This window comes from Littorina saxatilis, unplaced genomic scaffold (assembly GCF_037325665.1).
Source record: "Littorina saxatilis isolate snail1 unplaced genomic scaffold, US_GU_Lsax_2.0 scaffold_638, whole genome shotgun sequence".
Lineage (NCBI taxonomy): Eukaryota > Metazoa > Mollusca > Gastropoda > Littorinimorpha > Littorinidae > Littorina > Littorina saxatilis.
The window spans coordinates 23,951-40,000 of NW_027126713.1; the positions used below are offsets into that span (position 1 = coordinate 23,951).

General features: G+C 38.3%; 1 protein-coding gene across 1 annotated transcript in view; it reads left to right on the forward strand.

Moving 5' to 3' along the window:
* The window catches only part of LOC138955212 (uncharacterized), a gene marked incomplete at its 5' end in the record, with an annotated part of 41,733 nt that overhangs the window by 23,436 nt on the left and 2,247 nt on the right, over positions 1–16,050 (forward strand). The window contains 4 exons of the mRNA XM_070326866.1: positions 521–642; positions 13,177–13,366; positions 14,688–14,812; positions 15,132–15,318. Coding sequence (XP_070182967.1) covers positions 521–642; positions 13,177–13,366; positions 14,688–14,812; positions 15,132–15,318 — 624 coding nt within the window. The remainder of the gene's footprint in view (positions 1–520; positions 643–13,176; positions 13,367–14,687; positions 14,813–15,131; positions 15,319–16,050) is intronic.

Consider the following 16,050-nt stretch of genomic DNA (forward strand, 5'->3'; position numbering starts at 1 on the left):
TCTATTCATTGTTGAAATACAACGCTTTTTGTCATGATACAACTCAAAATTGACAAAAAAACCTCGCGTTTTTGACCGCTCATGCAATCGACCCCTGCATCAGTAGGAATAGCATGGCACACAAAATACGCAAGCTAGCTAAACAAAACAATATGTTCTGGGTAGATAATTGATTTGGCTGACTTCTCGCATGTAAACGTTGCACCGTTTTGCCCATTGTAATTGTTTGTCGATTTGTAATTGGGCCCTTCTGTTTTTGTCCAGTCGATTTTGAGGGTACCCTTATTTGAGCGACCGTCACGTGATCCCTGTAAAATAAATCTTTGATCCGAAAGGTGATCCAGATAGTCCAATGAACAACCTTAACTGGCATTTACAGTTTGAATGAAATGACAGAGGAATTAATGCTTTTATTTGGGTGCAAAATGATTTGAAATAACTGTTTGGCGAAGTTTAGTTAATGTTTAGCACACAACTATACTGCTGAATCTGAATATATTTTTGAAACACGTTGTTTCAGATGGTTCTTTGAACATTTCTCAAGAGATGATGAAAAATTGCTGCTAAAATACCGGCGAAATGGTCCTGGTTCCTTCCTCATTCGGCAACGCATCACCAACCCAGCTCATTTCACGTTGTCAGGTAAGTTATTTCAGGTTGCAGTGAGACCGTGAGCATACAGTGAGCATACAATCTCCAAGCTTCAATTGCGTCAAATGTCATGTGCAAAATTAATATGAAGCAAGGCAAGTGTCAGTGATAAAACACGGAACGTAAAAAAAGTCACAAGCAACGAGTGGTTACATGGCTTAAATTATGCCATGGGTTGATAAAGTTCATGGAAGTGAGCCAGAAAGTAGGAAAACCAATCAACCATATAAGTGACCCTCCACCACGAAATGAGTCGCATGTCACCTTTGCATGATTTTCATATTTTTACATTTTCCTAAAGAGTTTTGTTATGCTCTATCCAGTGGTGAAACCCGTTTTAGAAAAGAGCGTGTTTGAGTTACAAGCCTGTGACTATGGTGACCCTCACACTGTTACCAGACACTCCCCGGACTTATATTAAGCCTAGCGCAGAACCGCGCGAGGTGACATGCGACTCATTTCGTGGTATAGGGTCACATATTTTAGAAAACTGATTTTTTTTTTTTTTTTTTTTGTTTTTGTTTTTGTTTTTTGCCAAGCACATCATTGTGGGGCTTTTAATGAATAACATGCATCCGTCCACTCACAATATATTTTCTTTCATCCTTCAACATTTACCACTCAAAAAGTATTATAGTATCAAAATTAAGGAAAAACTTTTTTCTTACTTGTACCCTTAGACAATTTCCCTTGGTTGCCCCAAGATTGTGTTACTGTTTGCTTAAACCATAGCTTTTTTTCTGTTGAAATATGTATTTAAAATGCATGTCATTATAATTATACACACACAAAAAACACAGTATGACATCCACTATATACATCTTGGTGTAACTTTGGGTCCGTATCTAGAAATGAGAAGACAAAGAGAAAAAAATAAAAGAAATAAGAATAGAAAAATAAAAGAAATAAAAAAGAGGAATGAAAGTCATAATTTTATATTTCTGATCTGCAATTGCTTTTCGAATAAAACAAAAAGAGGCATTGAAGCCTTTGTTTTTTTATAAATACTTATGCACATTTTAGCAACCAAAATTATACGGTTCAATTCTTTCAACAGAGTTGCTTGCATTTTTCGATTTTTAACACCAAACATAATTTCGTGCACTGTTAACTCTATTTGTTTATCCAGATGTACCCAAATATAAAATTCTATCTGTTTCCAAAACTCAATCACCACTGGGCAAAAGAGAAAAAAGTGTTCTATATAATCAACGCTATTACTACAATATGAACAGACATTGTCCTCCACAACTTTCATTTTACATAACATAATGTTTGTGGGATAAATATTGTGAAGTAATTTCCACTGTAATACACGCAACCTTGTTTCTTTAACCGATTCAAAACTAGTCAGCCAATCTTTCTTATCAATTTCATAATTAAATTTCCTCCTCCAAAAGCCAATTGCACAAGGTTCAACAACTTTCATACTTACTAATTCTTTTCTAAACTGTTGTGCGCTATGTACTTTCTTACCACGATATAAGGGGATATCCATCTTTCCGTGCATCGTCTTGTGCATTACATTCAGAACAACAACACGAACCATGTTGTATTCCAAAATTCTCCGTGGGGATTTTCCTAAAACATCACAAATGAACTGATAGGAAACAAATTCGTTTCTGTATAAAACATCATGTACGCTATTAAGACCCTTTCTCGCCCAATCTTCAAAATACAGTACATTTCCGGCATAGGCAAAACATTGGTTATTCCATAAAAGCGGATTAAATAAATTATCATCAATACATAAGCCTACGTTGTTATCAAGCCAGGTTTTCAAAACAATTTTCCAAAATTTGGATTTGACAAGTTCACTCCCCTTTAGTCTCCGAAAATTAACATTTGAATAAAAACATTCACAATTTGAGCCGTACATTGAAAACACTGACTTTGGAACACATTTCCACTTATCCGTGACTTTGCGGGATGTCAGTCTGACAGCCCATTGTAATAAAAATGATGCCTGCATGTGTTTCAAGTCAATCATATTTAAACCACCATTTTCGACATCACTACACAATATTATCCTTTTAACCTTTTCAAATGCCTTTTTATTATTTTCTTTCTTTTTCCACAAAAATCTAAACAACAGCCTATTAACTTCTGCTAATACTTTATCAGGGATCACAAATGCCTGCATAAAATAAACAAATTGGGAAATCAAGAACGTTTTTATTACAATAATTTTACCCATGATACTCAAATTTCTTTTCTCCCATGCCGCAATCAAGCGCTTAACACTTTCGTGACGGGATGCGACTATATTAGTAATAACGCTGCAACGCCCACGGACGGGAAGCGACTATTTTAGTATTAGACATACAAGGTACACGACTCGTGATTGCTTCCCGGTTTTTGAAGCTTGCAGTAAATTGAGTTGTTTCCCTTGATACACGTGGTTTTCTCTTCCGGCTTGATCAAATTAATGCAGATTTGCGTGGTGTTTTCGAACAAAAAAAATGAATCGAAGGCGAGCCTTGTCACGGGAGGAGATTCTCCGGATGTTGGATCTTGAGGATCCTGTAGATCATGATACATCGTGTCGTTTTAGCCTCAAGAAAGCGATAATAGCAGTGATATTGAGGAAGAAACAGTCCCGTTGTTGCTAGTACGAGTCGGCAACTACACGTGGTAGGGGGTGATACTGCTAGACGAACATGTATCTCGGAATCGTGCAGGAGCTATGGGGGCGTGGCAGCACTGATAACAATGGATGGCTGGAGCCTTCAAATCCTTTTGGAATTGTTCATAGGTGGACAGTTGGTACTTTGTTGTGAAAATGTGACTTATATTCAATATGGATTACCTAGACATCATTTGGTGAGTGTTACAGTTTTGTTTCATTTGAGTCAGGATGCTGTGAGTGAATGCGTGATTTGCTTGTTTTTTTCTTTGTACTGTCTCCTTATTTCTGTGTACAATGTTAACAATATTTCAGCTAATTCATAGGTTTTACACCTTGTTTGGTTATAACATTATTAATAATACTTTCTGTTAAAAAATAACTTTTAAAAAAAGCAGTGGAAAATAAAACACACACAAAAAAACGTTAAAAAACACAAATTATCCCCCTTTCACCCCCCTTTCACCCCCCTTTGCTAAAACAAATCGCGTGACAAACTTATAAATAGCACGACTGAACGGGGCATCCATTTTTGAATTAGTACACAAAATTTGGTGGTGATTGGACTTAATTCAAGCTTGCTAGACAGATTTCTTTACAGTTACTGATTTTTGGGAAGTTTCTTGGTGGCAAGCTTGGGCAGGCAGGACGTTAACGCCGTGGCAGTGCTAGTCACAATAGTGTTAACAGACGTAATTCGCTCTGTCCAATTTTCCTCAACGTCAGAGGCTGATATGTCATTACAAAAATAAATTCCCAAAATCTTTAGTTTTTTCTTCCAATTGAAATCATAAAAGGTGTCTTGACAATGTTTTTGACTTCCTAGCCACATGGCTTCACATTTCGACAGATTCAACTTTAATCCGGAAACGTAGTAAAAAGAATCAAAAATCAATAAGGCATGTTTTAAATCCGTTTCGCTTTTCAAAAATAACGTTACATCGTCAGCATACAAAGCAATTTTTAACATATCATCCCAAAACCTATCATTTAAACAATTCAAATTCGAAATACCGTTAACATTCTTATTCTGCCTAATCTTAATGGCTACTAACTCAATTGCCAAAACAAAGGCTAAAGGCGAGAATGGACATCCCTGACGGATTCCAGACTCCACTGGAAAATACTCAGACAACCAGCCTGCATAATTAACACAACTCTTGGCATCTTTCATCAAAACTTCGACCCAAGTTACAAACTCCGGGCCAAAGCCAAATTTTTTAAAAACATTTATCATAAAGTCTTTTGAAATACAATCAAATGCATGAAACATGTCGATGGTGACCAAAAGACCTGGTTTATCTTGCACATTCATTTGATCTATGACGTCATCAATCAATCTTAACAAAGATGAAACTTGCCTCCCTTTAATATATCCAACCTGATCAGGATTAATCACATTATGTACAACTTTGTTCATGCGTAAAGCCAGACACTTCGCCAGTAATTTATAGTCACTGTTTGTTAGCGAAATTGGACGCCAATTATTTAATTCATCTCTCGGAAGGTTTTTACCTTTATGAATTAACACAATGACAGCATTTCTTTGAGACGCAGACAAACTACCATTATCAAATGCTGCTGAAAAAGAACGTGATATAAATATACTCACTCGAGACCAAAATACTTTAATAAATTCAATTGTAATGCCATCAGAACCTGGGGAAGAACCATTTTTCATTTGTTTTAGTGCGTGCAACAGTTCATTAGCAGTTAGAGAGCCCTCGCAGCTGTTCTTATCTTCGTCGGAAAGAGAAGGAACGCTGCAGCCTTGCAAAAAATCGTCAACATTACCAACATTATCTACTATATCTATTTTCTTTGTATACAGATTCATAAAATACTTTTTTTGCACACTGTGTATTTGTTTTTGATCTGTACACACTCGCCCTTCATCATCTTTCACGCGATCCATAACCTTTGCATTTGCACGTGCTTTTTCCAAACTCAAGAAATATTTTGTGTTTTTCTCCCCTTCCTCGACCCATTTAGCACGAGCTCTAACCTGAGCGGCTCGTGCCCTTTTTATTTCCATTAACTCGAGTTGCATTTTCACGTGTTCACGCTTTGCTTGGGTATCATTACAGTCAGGATTCTTACTCAAGTAAACGTCTAAATCATTCAGTTTATTACACAAATCTGCAACTTCATTTCTCCTTTGACACTGTTTATTTTTGCTATAATTAATGGTAAACTCTCTAATTTTAACTTTTAACATTTCCCAATCCAGTTGACAATCCAATTCTTCGCTACAAAATCCTTCAATAAAAATATTCATTTCATTAACATAATCAATATCTTCCAACATCAAATTATTAAACTTCCAATAACCTTTGCCTCGTACAATCTCACTTACTTTCAATCGAACCAGGCACCCTCTATGGTCTGAAAAAGGAACACTGACAATGCCACAATCAAAGTTCAAATCAAAAATACCGGAGCTAACCAAAATGTAATCAAGTCGTCTGGCAATAAACGGAGTCTTTCTTGACCAGGTAAATTCCTTTGTATCCGGGTTGAAAAACCTCCAGACATCATACAAATCACATGTGTTAACCACATCATTAAATTTGGCAACGTTATCCCCAGAATGATTCTCGCCAGCTATGACATCCATTTCATTGTTCAACACGCAGTTAAAATCACCACATACTATGATCTCATCGCATTCAAAACTTTTAATTTTTTCCGTCAACTCATCCAAAAATGTAACTTTTTCTTTTGTTTCGTTAGGTGCATACACATTTACAATTGCAACTGATTTATTTTTTATTCTAATACATGTCGCTAAGATTCTCTTTGACGAGAACAATACAGAGACATCTTCACTAACATTCTTTCCAAACAAAATCATTTGACCGGCGCTGTGCGATGTCCCTTCATGGAACACGAAACCATTCTTCCATTCTTTCATCCACTCGTCCGACACACTTCCCGTTATGTAAGTCTCCTGTAAACATATTACATCGTATTTCTTTTGTTTAAGAAAAGTAAACACCGATTTTCTTTTCATCTTTGATCTGATCCCTCTAACATTTAGAGAGAAAACGTTCAATGAAGACGCGGCCATAAGGAAAGTCCGTGGGCAATAACGGCAATAACGGGGTCGTTATCCGTGTGGCACGTGGGGTATGTGCGATTATTTGTTGTCATACCTGCCCTGCTTTCCAGCTGTGTCACTGGACTGCGGGGAATCCCCGCCCTCACGTGACCGCTTGGGAGTGGCCGATCGCTGTCTCGGTTGAAAGTCAATAGTGGTTTGCTTGTCTCTCGCTTGTCTGTCTTTGTCTTTGTTGCCTTTACCTTTACCGTTCTTTTTGGCGTTCGATGAAGCTGCGGGAAGGGGTGTCGAAAGGGAAAGGGCTGGAGTCGAGGAAGCGATGGGGGGAGGGAGGATGGGGACAGAGTCCTCTAACTTCTCGCTTTCGGCGTTGCTGCCACGCTCGTCGTCGTCGTTGTCGTCATCGTTGTCGTCATCGTGGTCGTCGTCAGCCAGTTGAGCGTGGGGGGGAGGGTGGTCGACCGCTCCTAGTCCGGTAGGACGGTCCCATACTGACTCCATGGCGACGGCCTGGCAGGCAGGGTCTCCCCTCTTGTGGCCACTGACGCGGCATGCTGAGCAGGTGACGTCACTGGTGCACTCGAAAGCACGGTGGCCGGGTCTCAGGCATCGGCGACACGTCAGCGTACTCGGGTCGACCTTGGGTTGTTCCCTGTGATAAATCTTGGCAGTGAAGCCCCCCACCTTCAGCGACTTTTCCAGCGGAGTGGATGGCACGCTGATGAAGAGGAAGCGTCTCCCAGTGATGAACCGGGTGAGCTTCCCGTCTCTGTCTCGTGTTTTCTCCATGATGGTGTTGGAGCGAAGGGTAGATCCAACTCTGACAAGCGCCGATTCTATGTCAGCATTCGCTACCGAGATCGGTATGTCTGACACCCAAACCTTGGTAGCAGGGCTGTCCTGACCGTTCGACCCATGTAGAATGAAGGGGTTCTTGTCGAAGGTAGTAACGGTAATCCCACGCAGAGAGATGCTGTTGAGAAGTAGGGCTGTGCGAGCGCCTCGTGTCGTGGGGTAAATCCGCCATAAACCACGGATCTGCTGCGCCCCGATGATAGTCTCAGAACCGCTTGCTCTCTCGGCCGCCAAACATATTTCCAAAGTTTCGAATTGTGTATCAAGATCCGGAGGCAGGTCGCGCCTCAGAATGAAGACTGGTTCTACCATGGCTGACGATTGCGTGTGTGTTTGTGTACCTCGACGTAAACAGAAATGTTGTCACACGTGTGTGTGTACCCTCCGGCGAGTCACGTCGCTTGACCGCCTTTGGTTTGACTATGACACAGATAGGACGCTGTTTACACACGGATTGTCACTGAGTTCACGTGCAGGGATGAATACACCTATGGTAGTGTTCACGCCTTGCAATAAGAAAAGATCAAAGGTTCGACAGAAAATTAGCTATCTAGCGGGCTTTAGTACATCTTTGCATAATGTTTTCCAGCTATCAATAAACAATGTTTAGAGACAAAGCTCTCGGACAACTCACAGGGTCGCAGAAGCCTCCAATTGGCAGAAATTAGCAGAAGAAGACGGAGCTCGTCTCACAAACACCCTTCCGACATCGAAAGGGGAAATCACTCTCTGAAAACTGATTATGTTTTATTTTAAGCCATGATTATTTTGGATAGATATACTCCAAAGATCGGTACTGTAGTTCCTAGACGAGGAGTAAGTTGTGAACTAATTGTTCCTTGTTTATAACGTTACAGTTTTACGATTACGTGGGTAACCAGGCACTCGGTACCCTCTAGCTGCAGCATTATGGACACCACTGCTCACTATCATGCCTCGCTGAATAGCATGTGTGTGTGTTTTTTTTTAGTACCTTCCGCCCCAGAAAAAAGCCAGTAGAGATCGAAAGGGTCACATGCAAAATTGGCGTGTCAAAAAGAAAACAAAACAAAGTTAGACAGCATTAATTAAGAACTCAGTTGTTTTATTTGATTGTCAATTTTACACATTTATCATAAGTGATTTCTGTAAAATAAGTTTGACATCCTATATGTAGGTATCATACATTATCTTATATATATAAAAAAAAAACAAGAACCCTGAGGCGTGATTAACCATTCAGTCAAGCGATTGCACTCTAAAATACAAGCTTCATGAAGCATAATTACCTTTCACAGATTTTCTTTATTGTAAGCATATTTTCTGCTACAAACACCATAAACTGTATACTTTTTGGAATCAGCTAATGATAAGGAACAGAGAAAGGATAATTTTATGTGTTTTCTTCAAACAATGAAGAAAGTCGCTAGTTAACGGTTTTCTTCATTTTAAGCCCATTTTGTAATCAAACACAACAAAACTATATATTTTCTGATACAGGAGGCATTACAGAATACAATGGTGTCACCTTTGTGATTCAAATATCGACTTTTAAGAAATAGACAAATTTGGCTAACTTTGAGTGAACATTTCATAAACGAATTGTAAGGTACCAAGCTGAAATGCAGCCCCATAGTCTGCACTTAGTCGAAGATCATTTAACGAAAATGTCAAGCAAATTGATGAAAAACAGTAGTCGTGAGTGTGCCGCCTCAGCTTTTACAAACGGTCAAATATGACGGCATCAAATAGCCCTATCAAAACTTGGAGAAAAAAACAACACAAGCAAATGCCTTCAGGGATCTATGCATCAATTTTCAAGAAAATCCGTCCGGTAGTTTCTGAGAAATGCTTGTCACACACACACGCACACACAGACATCGGGAGACAGACCTCACTCCCCGCCAATGTTAAAAGGTGCTGAGCTTAACGCCTCATTGGTGTTTCATTTCTCTCTTAAGCTATCATTTAATTTACATAACATAAATGTTTTAAACATATCAAGTCATATTTTGTCTTGTTTTTCTTTTTCGGGGTAGGCTAAGATTATATATTGTCTGTCAAAATTAGAAGAGGTTGTAGAAACACCACTTCAAATTGTGCATTAAGGGTTATTGCTACTTTTGGTGCTGTTAATTTAATATATTGTACATTTAATGTGAACCTTCTGATCACTTGTACAGGTTTGATGTCTTGCGTGTTTTGGTTTCTCGCTTGACATTTAGTTTTTCGTAAGTGGATACAATTTTACTTACACACTCCATTGTGGTCACAGCTATCGCAAGTCAATGCTTTCACGCTGTATGAGAGCCGTGGTCAGAGGCCACACTAACATGAAACATTGGCAGCACTTGTAAAAATCATGTACATGTATGCACGCATAATAACAGTGTGAACGTTTCAAACTTACTCCACTGTGTACATTGCTGAAATACAAAACTTTAAATTTAGTCAAGTTTTGACTAAATGTTTTAACATAGAGGGGGAATCGAGACGAGGGTCGTGGTGTATGTGTGTGTGTGTGTGTGTGTGTGTGTATGTGTATGTGTATGTGTGTGTGTATGTGTGTGTGTGTGTGTGTGAGTGTGTGTATGTGTGTGTGTGTATGTGCGTGTGTGTGTGTGTGTGTGTGTGTGTGTGTGTGTGTGTGCGTGTGTGTGTATGTGCGTGTGTGTGTGTAGAGCGATTCAGAGTAAACTACTGGACCGATCTTTATGACATTTTACATGAGAGTTCCTGGGTATGATATCCCCAGACACTTTTCTTTTTTTCGATAAATGTCTTTGATGACGTCATATCCGGCTTTTTGTAAAAGTTGAGGCGGCACTGTCACACCCTTATTTTTCAATCAAATTGATTGACATTTTTGTAAAGCAATCTTCGACGCAGGCCGGACTTTGGTATTGTATTTCAGCTTGGTGGCTTAAAAATTAATTAATGACTTTGGTCATTAAAAAATCTGAAAATTGTAATTAATTTTTTTTGTGTAAAACGATCCAAATTTACGTTCATCTTATTCTTCATCATTTTCTGATTCCAAAAGCATATAAATATGTTATATTCGGATTAAAAAGAAGCTCTGAAAATTAAAAATATAAAAATTATGATCAAAATTAAATTTTCGAAATCAAGTTAAAAACACTTTCATCTTTTTCCTTGTCGGTTCCTGATTCCAAAAACATATACATATATGATATGTTTGGATTAAAAACACGCTCAGAAAGTTAAAACAGAGAGAGGTACAGAAAAGCAGTTTCATTCTGTGAGTTCGACAGCTTGACTAAATGTTGTATTTTCGCCTTACGGGACTTGTTTGTGTTTTCAATGGACACCTCAACAGTGTCGAACAAAACTATTGTGTGTGATTGCATGCCGCTAACATTAGAATTACACCTGATTTCTGTCTGCAGAGCCTGTACAAACCACACACTCAAACGCTCGTTCCATTCTTATCAATCACTCCCACAAAATCATTGTCCACACCATGCGCGCAGGTGTTTGCAGTTAAGTCCACTTAAAGTAAAATATTATTCATTTTAAGTTTTGTATGATTTTAACTTTATGAACACTCATAACAAATACAACATCAATCATATCTACAAGAAACATGAAAAGTTTATAGTGTCAAATAGCCGAGCAGGACACTGCTGACCGATTGTCTCCCCTGTCTCCCCTGTCCTTCTGTTAGGTGGAAAAGGCCAATTGAATTGAATTACAACATCAAATATCAAAACATATTCACACGAATTAAGACATGTTAATATAAAATAGCCAAGCAGGGCACTGCTGACCGATTATCTCCCTTGACTTGCTGGTGGATGAAAAATTGACCCTAAGTACAAAAGTCAAATACAATACATTGAAAATATACCATCAAGTTGCCTAGCAGGGCACTGTGGACCAAGTGTCGCCCTTGCAAACTGGTCAACCACGAATTCAAAAAACGTCCTACCAAAAAACAGACAAGTTCTATCTTAGAGCAAAATAGTACATTTGGAGAGATACTCTCCCCTGCACTACGGTTGGGTCTTGAGCCCTAAAATACTGCCCTTTCAGGCACTTTAGCAAAATGCAACCAACCAATATAGAGCTGTTGGCAACACAAATGTTATGGTCCAGTAACAAGCAAACAGTTAAGACCAGCATAACGCTGCCAGTCAAAATCCCATGCAAGGGCAAAAAGGCGCGTCCAATCACACAAACCGCTTATCGCAACGCGCGCGAGCGTTGTGAAAAATTCTTGTGTTTGACTGCTCATGCGATTGGCACCTGCATCAGTAGAAATGAAATAACACAAAAACTGCTCAAAATAACCAAATAAAACAACCTAGCCTAAATTGCAAACCGAGTTGACTTTCTCCTGAAATTGTAAAGTTGCGCCAATCCTATTTTGTGAATAGGTACCTTAAATGTGTGTCCGTCTGATTTGGTTGGTACTGTTATTTGAGCGGCAGTCAAGTGGCCCAAATGAAGATAAGACGTTGTTCCGAAAAAGTTTTTCAGATGTGTAGTGTAGTGCTTTTTAATAGAGAAAGTTTGAATAAAATGACACAGGATTGGAGGTTTTAGTTAGGGTAGGAAATGTGATGAAATAATGCTTTTCCTACATGTTTTTCAGTTTTAAATGAGCCATGTGGAAAACCACCAATCGCATTTACAAAAGATCGATTTTTTGCCCAAAATTCCCTAAAATGAAGTACCTCTATTCAATGAGGACGCATGTGAAGAATTCAGAAACATGTAGGAACTACTTAACGATATATTGTCTGAGCTGCCATTGTAGAGAGTTTTCTGACGATTTGGACCTTACAAAGTTGATTATGTATTGAGTTTTCATAGAGATACCCATTCGTCAAATTAGATCAAATCAAGACCGTTGGATTAAGGGAGTCAAATGTACAATCTAGCTTATACATGTACAATGTTATACAGCGCTAAAACGCTTCGCACACCAGAAACAGACACAAGGTTGGTTGGAGAATATTAAGATCTGCAATGACTACCAAACACAGCATTTATATTTGAAAAATAGAACGCTCAAACACTAATGTTATGACCTTCCCCGTGTGTATTGTCATTTATTCAACTCCAAACACGAAATCTGTAGCTCTCAGCTCAAGTTCCAATCTGTATTTAAAGGAATAGCGCATGAAATACTCAGGATCGAAAGGTAGAACGAAAATTATGACTCGCGCAAAGAACGTCACAATGAGAATTACAGTTTGGGATCATGATGCCCACTCCAAAACACAGCCGTTTTCAATTTGAGTAACTCAATGCTCCAATGTTTATTTTACGTTATTCATCAGTGGTGTGTGTTCACAAAATTACAACTCCCAACCTGAACTGTATAGCTCGTGGGGCTATTTGAGACAGTTTTCGTGTTAGATATAATGTATTTAAATGACACAATCTACTTAAGTTTTGTTCAAGGCCCTATTGGATTGGTACAATTTGGGGCCAAAGCCATTTCAAAGGACGCGATCACCCACCAAATAATGAACTTACACTGATTGTCCACACAATCCTGTTAACAACACTATGTTTATCAAAATTAATGTTACACACTATGTCTAACATCATTATTATGTAAACAGAAGCTTAGTTAAATCTGTTCAGAGAAAAATAAAAACAACAGCACTAATTGCAAAAACATGCACGGAACATGAAGTTTGACTATTTCTCCACATATGTATAGTAAATACTTAGCATCAACGGGCTTTTTTAAAAATGTATGTTGATTTATCGAAATATTCTGAAACGGTTGCCTTTCTTGCCAAGGCTGTCAACACTGTCAATAACACGTGGTTTTCTAGGTACTTCAAGTGAATTACAACATGTTCTAAAGGCTGGAACGAGCAACAGTATAACAGATGTACATCTAAATACCATATCATTCTCAAGCCTGTTATTATACCATCTTTATATCCACTTAACTTGTTTTCAACTTTTTTCGCCACATGCATGATGCAAATGATGTGCAGCTTGTTCTTTTCTGTTTAAGTCCTTTTCAAAGGAGATATACATCGTTTTACGATCGTCCCGGAACAAAATGGCTACAAGTGCATCGAAACAGAGAAATGTTTCTCAACGCTGCCACATCTTGTAGACTTTTACAAGAAACATGACATCGAAGTCGACGACAAAGTCTGGGGCAAGCTCTCTAAACCCTTTGAACAGGAACTAGAAGCCGAGTAAATATCAACAAGCTTTTCACTGTGCATAACTTGTTTTACTTTAATACGTGCACATACACAATACATTCCATTGATATATCATGTGTACAGAACGTGTATATTGATTGGATGAAATGGCTGCAAAGATACATTTCCGTGTATTTGTCGTTGTTTTTTTTTTTTTTTTTTTTTTTTTTTTCTCTTTTTTTTTTCTTCTTTTTTAGGAGATCAGACATTGTTAATCACACATGTGCGTGCGGTTTTTTTGTTTTCTTTTATATCGGAAGTTTTTTTTATTTTTTTTTTATAATCATTTTAATTCTTATTAAGTTATTATTGTTTTCCTTCAGTCTCACTCTTTCTCTCAGCTTCACACTCAATGGACAGTAAACAGATCATGGACAATTGTTTTTAATTTTTTTTTTATTTACATTTACCCTCTCTCTCTCTCCTCTCTCTCTCTCTTTCTCTCTCTCCTCTCTCTCTTTCTCACACTTGTCCACACAACATCTCTCTCTCTCTCTCACTCTCTCTCTCTCTCTCTCTCTCTCTCTCTCTCTCTCTCTCTCTCTCTCTCTCTCTCTCTCTCTCTCTCTCTCTCTCTCTCTCTCTCTCTCTGACTCACTCCCTAGTCTGTCTTTCTCTGCATCCACTTTCTTTCTCTTCGACTTGTCTGTTTTTTTCTGAATTTTGTTCTTCGGAATTTTCTGTCTTCTTCTTTGTTCTTCTTTTTTGCTTCGTCTCTCTCTCTCTCTCTCTCTCTCTCTCTCTCTCTCTCTCTCTCTCTCTCTCTCTCTCTCTCTCTCTCTCTCTCTCTCTCTCTCTCTCTCTCTCTCTCTCTCCTCTCTCTCACTGTCTCCTCTCGTTCTATCTTCTCTCTCTCCACCTTTTTTTTATTTTTATACATTTTGTCCTATATTTTCTTCCGTCATCATTTCTCCTTTTGTTACCTAACGTTTCTTTATTTCAATTTCACAGATAGCAACATATATGCGAGTCACAAGTCAATTATTTTTCTTAAACTTAACTCTTTTTCAAAAATACATCCGATCTCTAAAGGGGTACCGTATCTATAAATACCTATGCACATTTTTGTCGTTGTTGTTGTGTATGTGTTGTTGTTGTTGTTGTTGTTGTTGTTGTTGTTGTTGGTATTGGTGTTGTTGTTATTGATATTGTTGTTGTTGTTGTTGTTGTTGTTGTTGTTGTTGTTGTTATTGGTGTTAGTGTTGTTCTTGTTCTCGTTGTTGTTGGGGTTGTTGTTGTTGGTGTTGTTGTTGACATATGTTCTGGGAGAGCTTATGAAATCTTACCATTTAATTGTACCTTACCTCGTCAGGTGGTACTTTGGACATATCCGTGATAAGGACGAGGCTAAGCTGCTGAAATTCGGGAAGAAAGAAAAAACGGGCACTTTCCTTGTCAAGGACGGAACCCGTGGTTTACATGACTACATTTTATCAGGTAAGTAATTATTTCAAGTAGAAAGATGGCAAAATACTATTTATGACCAGACAAACATGAAAAGTGTTCTTCATTATGGACTTTCCAGGTCTTCAAAGGCGTAATTCATTTGATACATTTCGCACAAACCGCACATCTTGAAAACATGTAACCAAAACCTTCCACTGGTAAAGTTTACATGAAGACTGGGTCAAGATACAATTATGCTTAAATGCATGTTTTCCTCAAGAAAACCTGACAAATGTTGACGTATTGTATCAACCTCAGTAAATGTGCCATATTTTTTTCTGAATCTTGTGTTGTTGTTGTTCTGTTTCAGTAAACGATAATGGAATAGTTCGGCGTTTTCCAATTGTCCAGCGGAACAACGCTTTCCACGTACCAGACACAGGAGGTTCCTTCCAAACAGTGCTTGAACTCGTGGAACACTATAGGAAAGATGACATTCAAACTGGCGAAGGAGTTTTCAAAATCAAAGCACCTGCTCACAAGGTGCCAGAGGAAGAGTAAGTCTTAACTATGAAGCACAACTTATAACGATATATTTGGGAACAAGCTTTGACACTCCTATATACTCGGTATATACTCGCACTTGTATCAATGAAGAAGAAAGCAACAGTTGCATGTCGCGCCTTTACTGGCACTACCGGTTTTTATTTTTTTTTATTTTTTTTATTTACTCACCCTTTATATCTCTTATTATTGTTACGCCAGTGCATAAAGTGCGTGTTTGACTTACATGAGCATTCAGGAGAGTAGTAGTAATCAGTAGTGAAATTAGGCGGTCCGGAAGTCCGTTTAAGAAAAAAAAGTAACGTTCAGGTTTTTTCAGATGTTCACAGATCATAAATTTAGATGTTCATAGATCTCCAAAACTGTGTACGCTGTTAGGGTTTGCTGACCTCAGCCCATCTTGTAGTCGTGTTGATCCTCGATCGTCAAGGTGAACGTGGGCGTCTTTAAGGGGTCTACACATGAAACATTGTCCATGTCACAGTAAGGACAAGTAAACAAGTACACATTATTGTGTTATGGTAGATAATTTCAAAATTGCCCACGTTTAGGAATCGAGGAATTTCGTCTGATCCTGGTACAATTTCAGAGTACAATTGGGTTGAGCTTGAGTCAATTTCAGGAAGTTATCTTTCTTGAAGTTTTACGGAGCTAAGACAGCAAATACTGGCTTTTTGATTAGTCACACTAACACAAGTTAAAGCTGAAATGATTTACTTTCTACC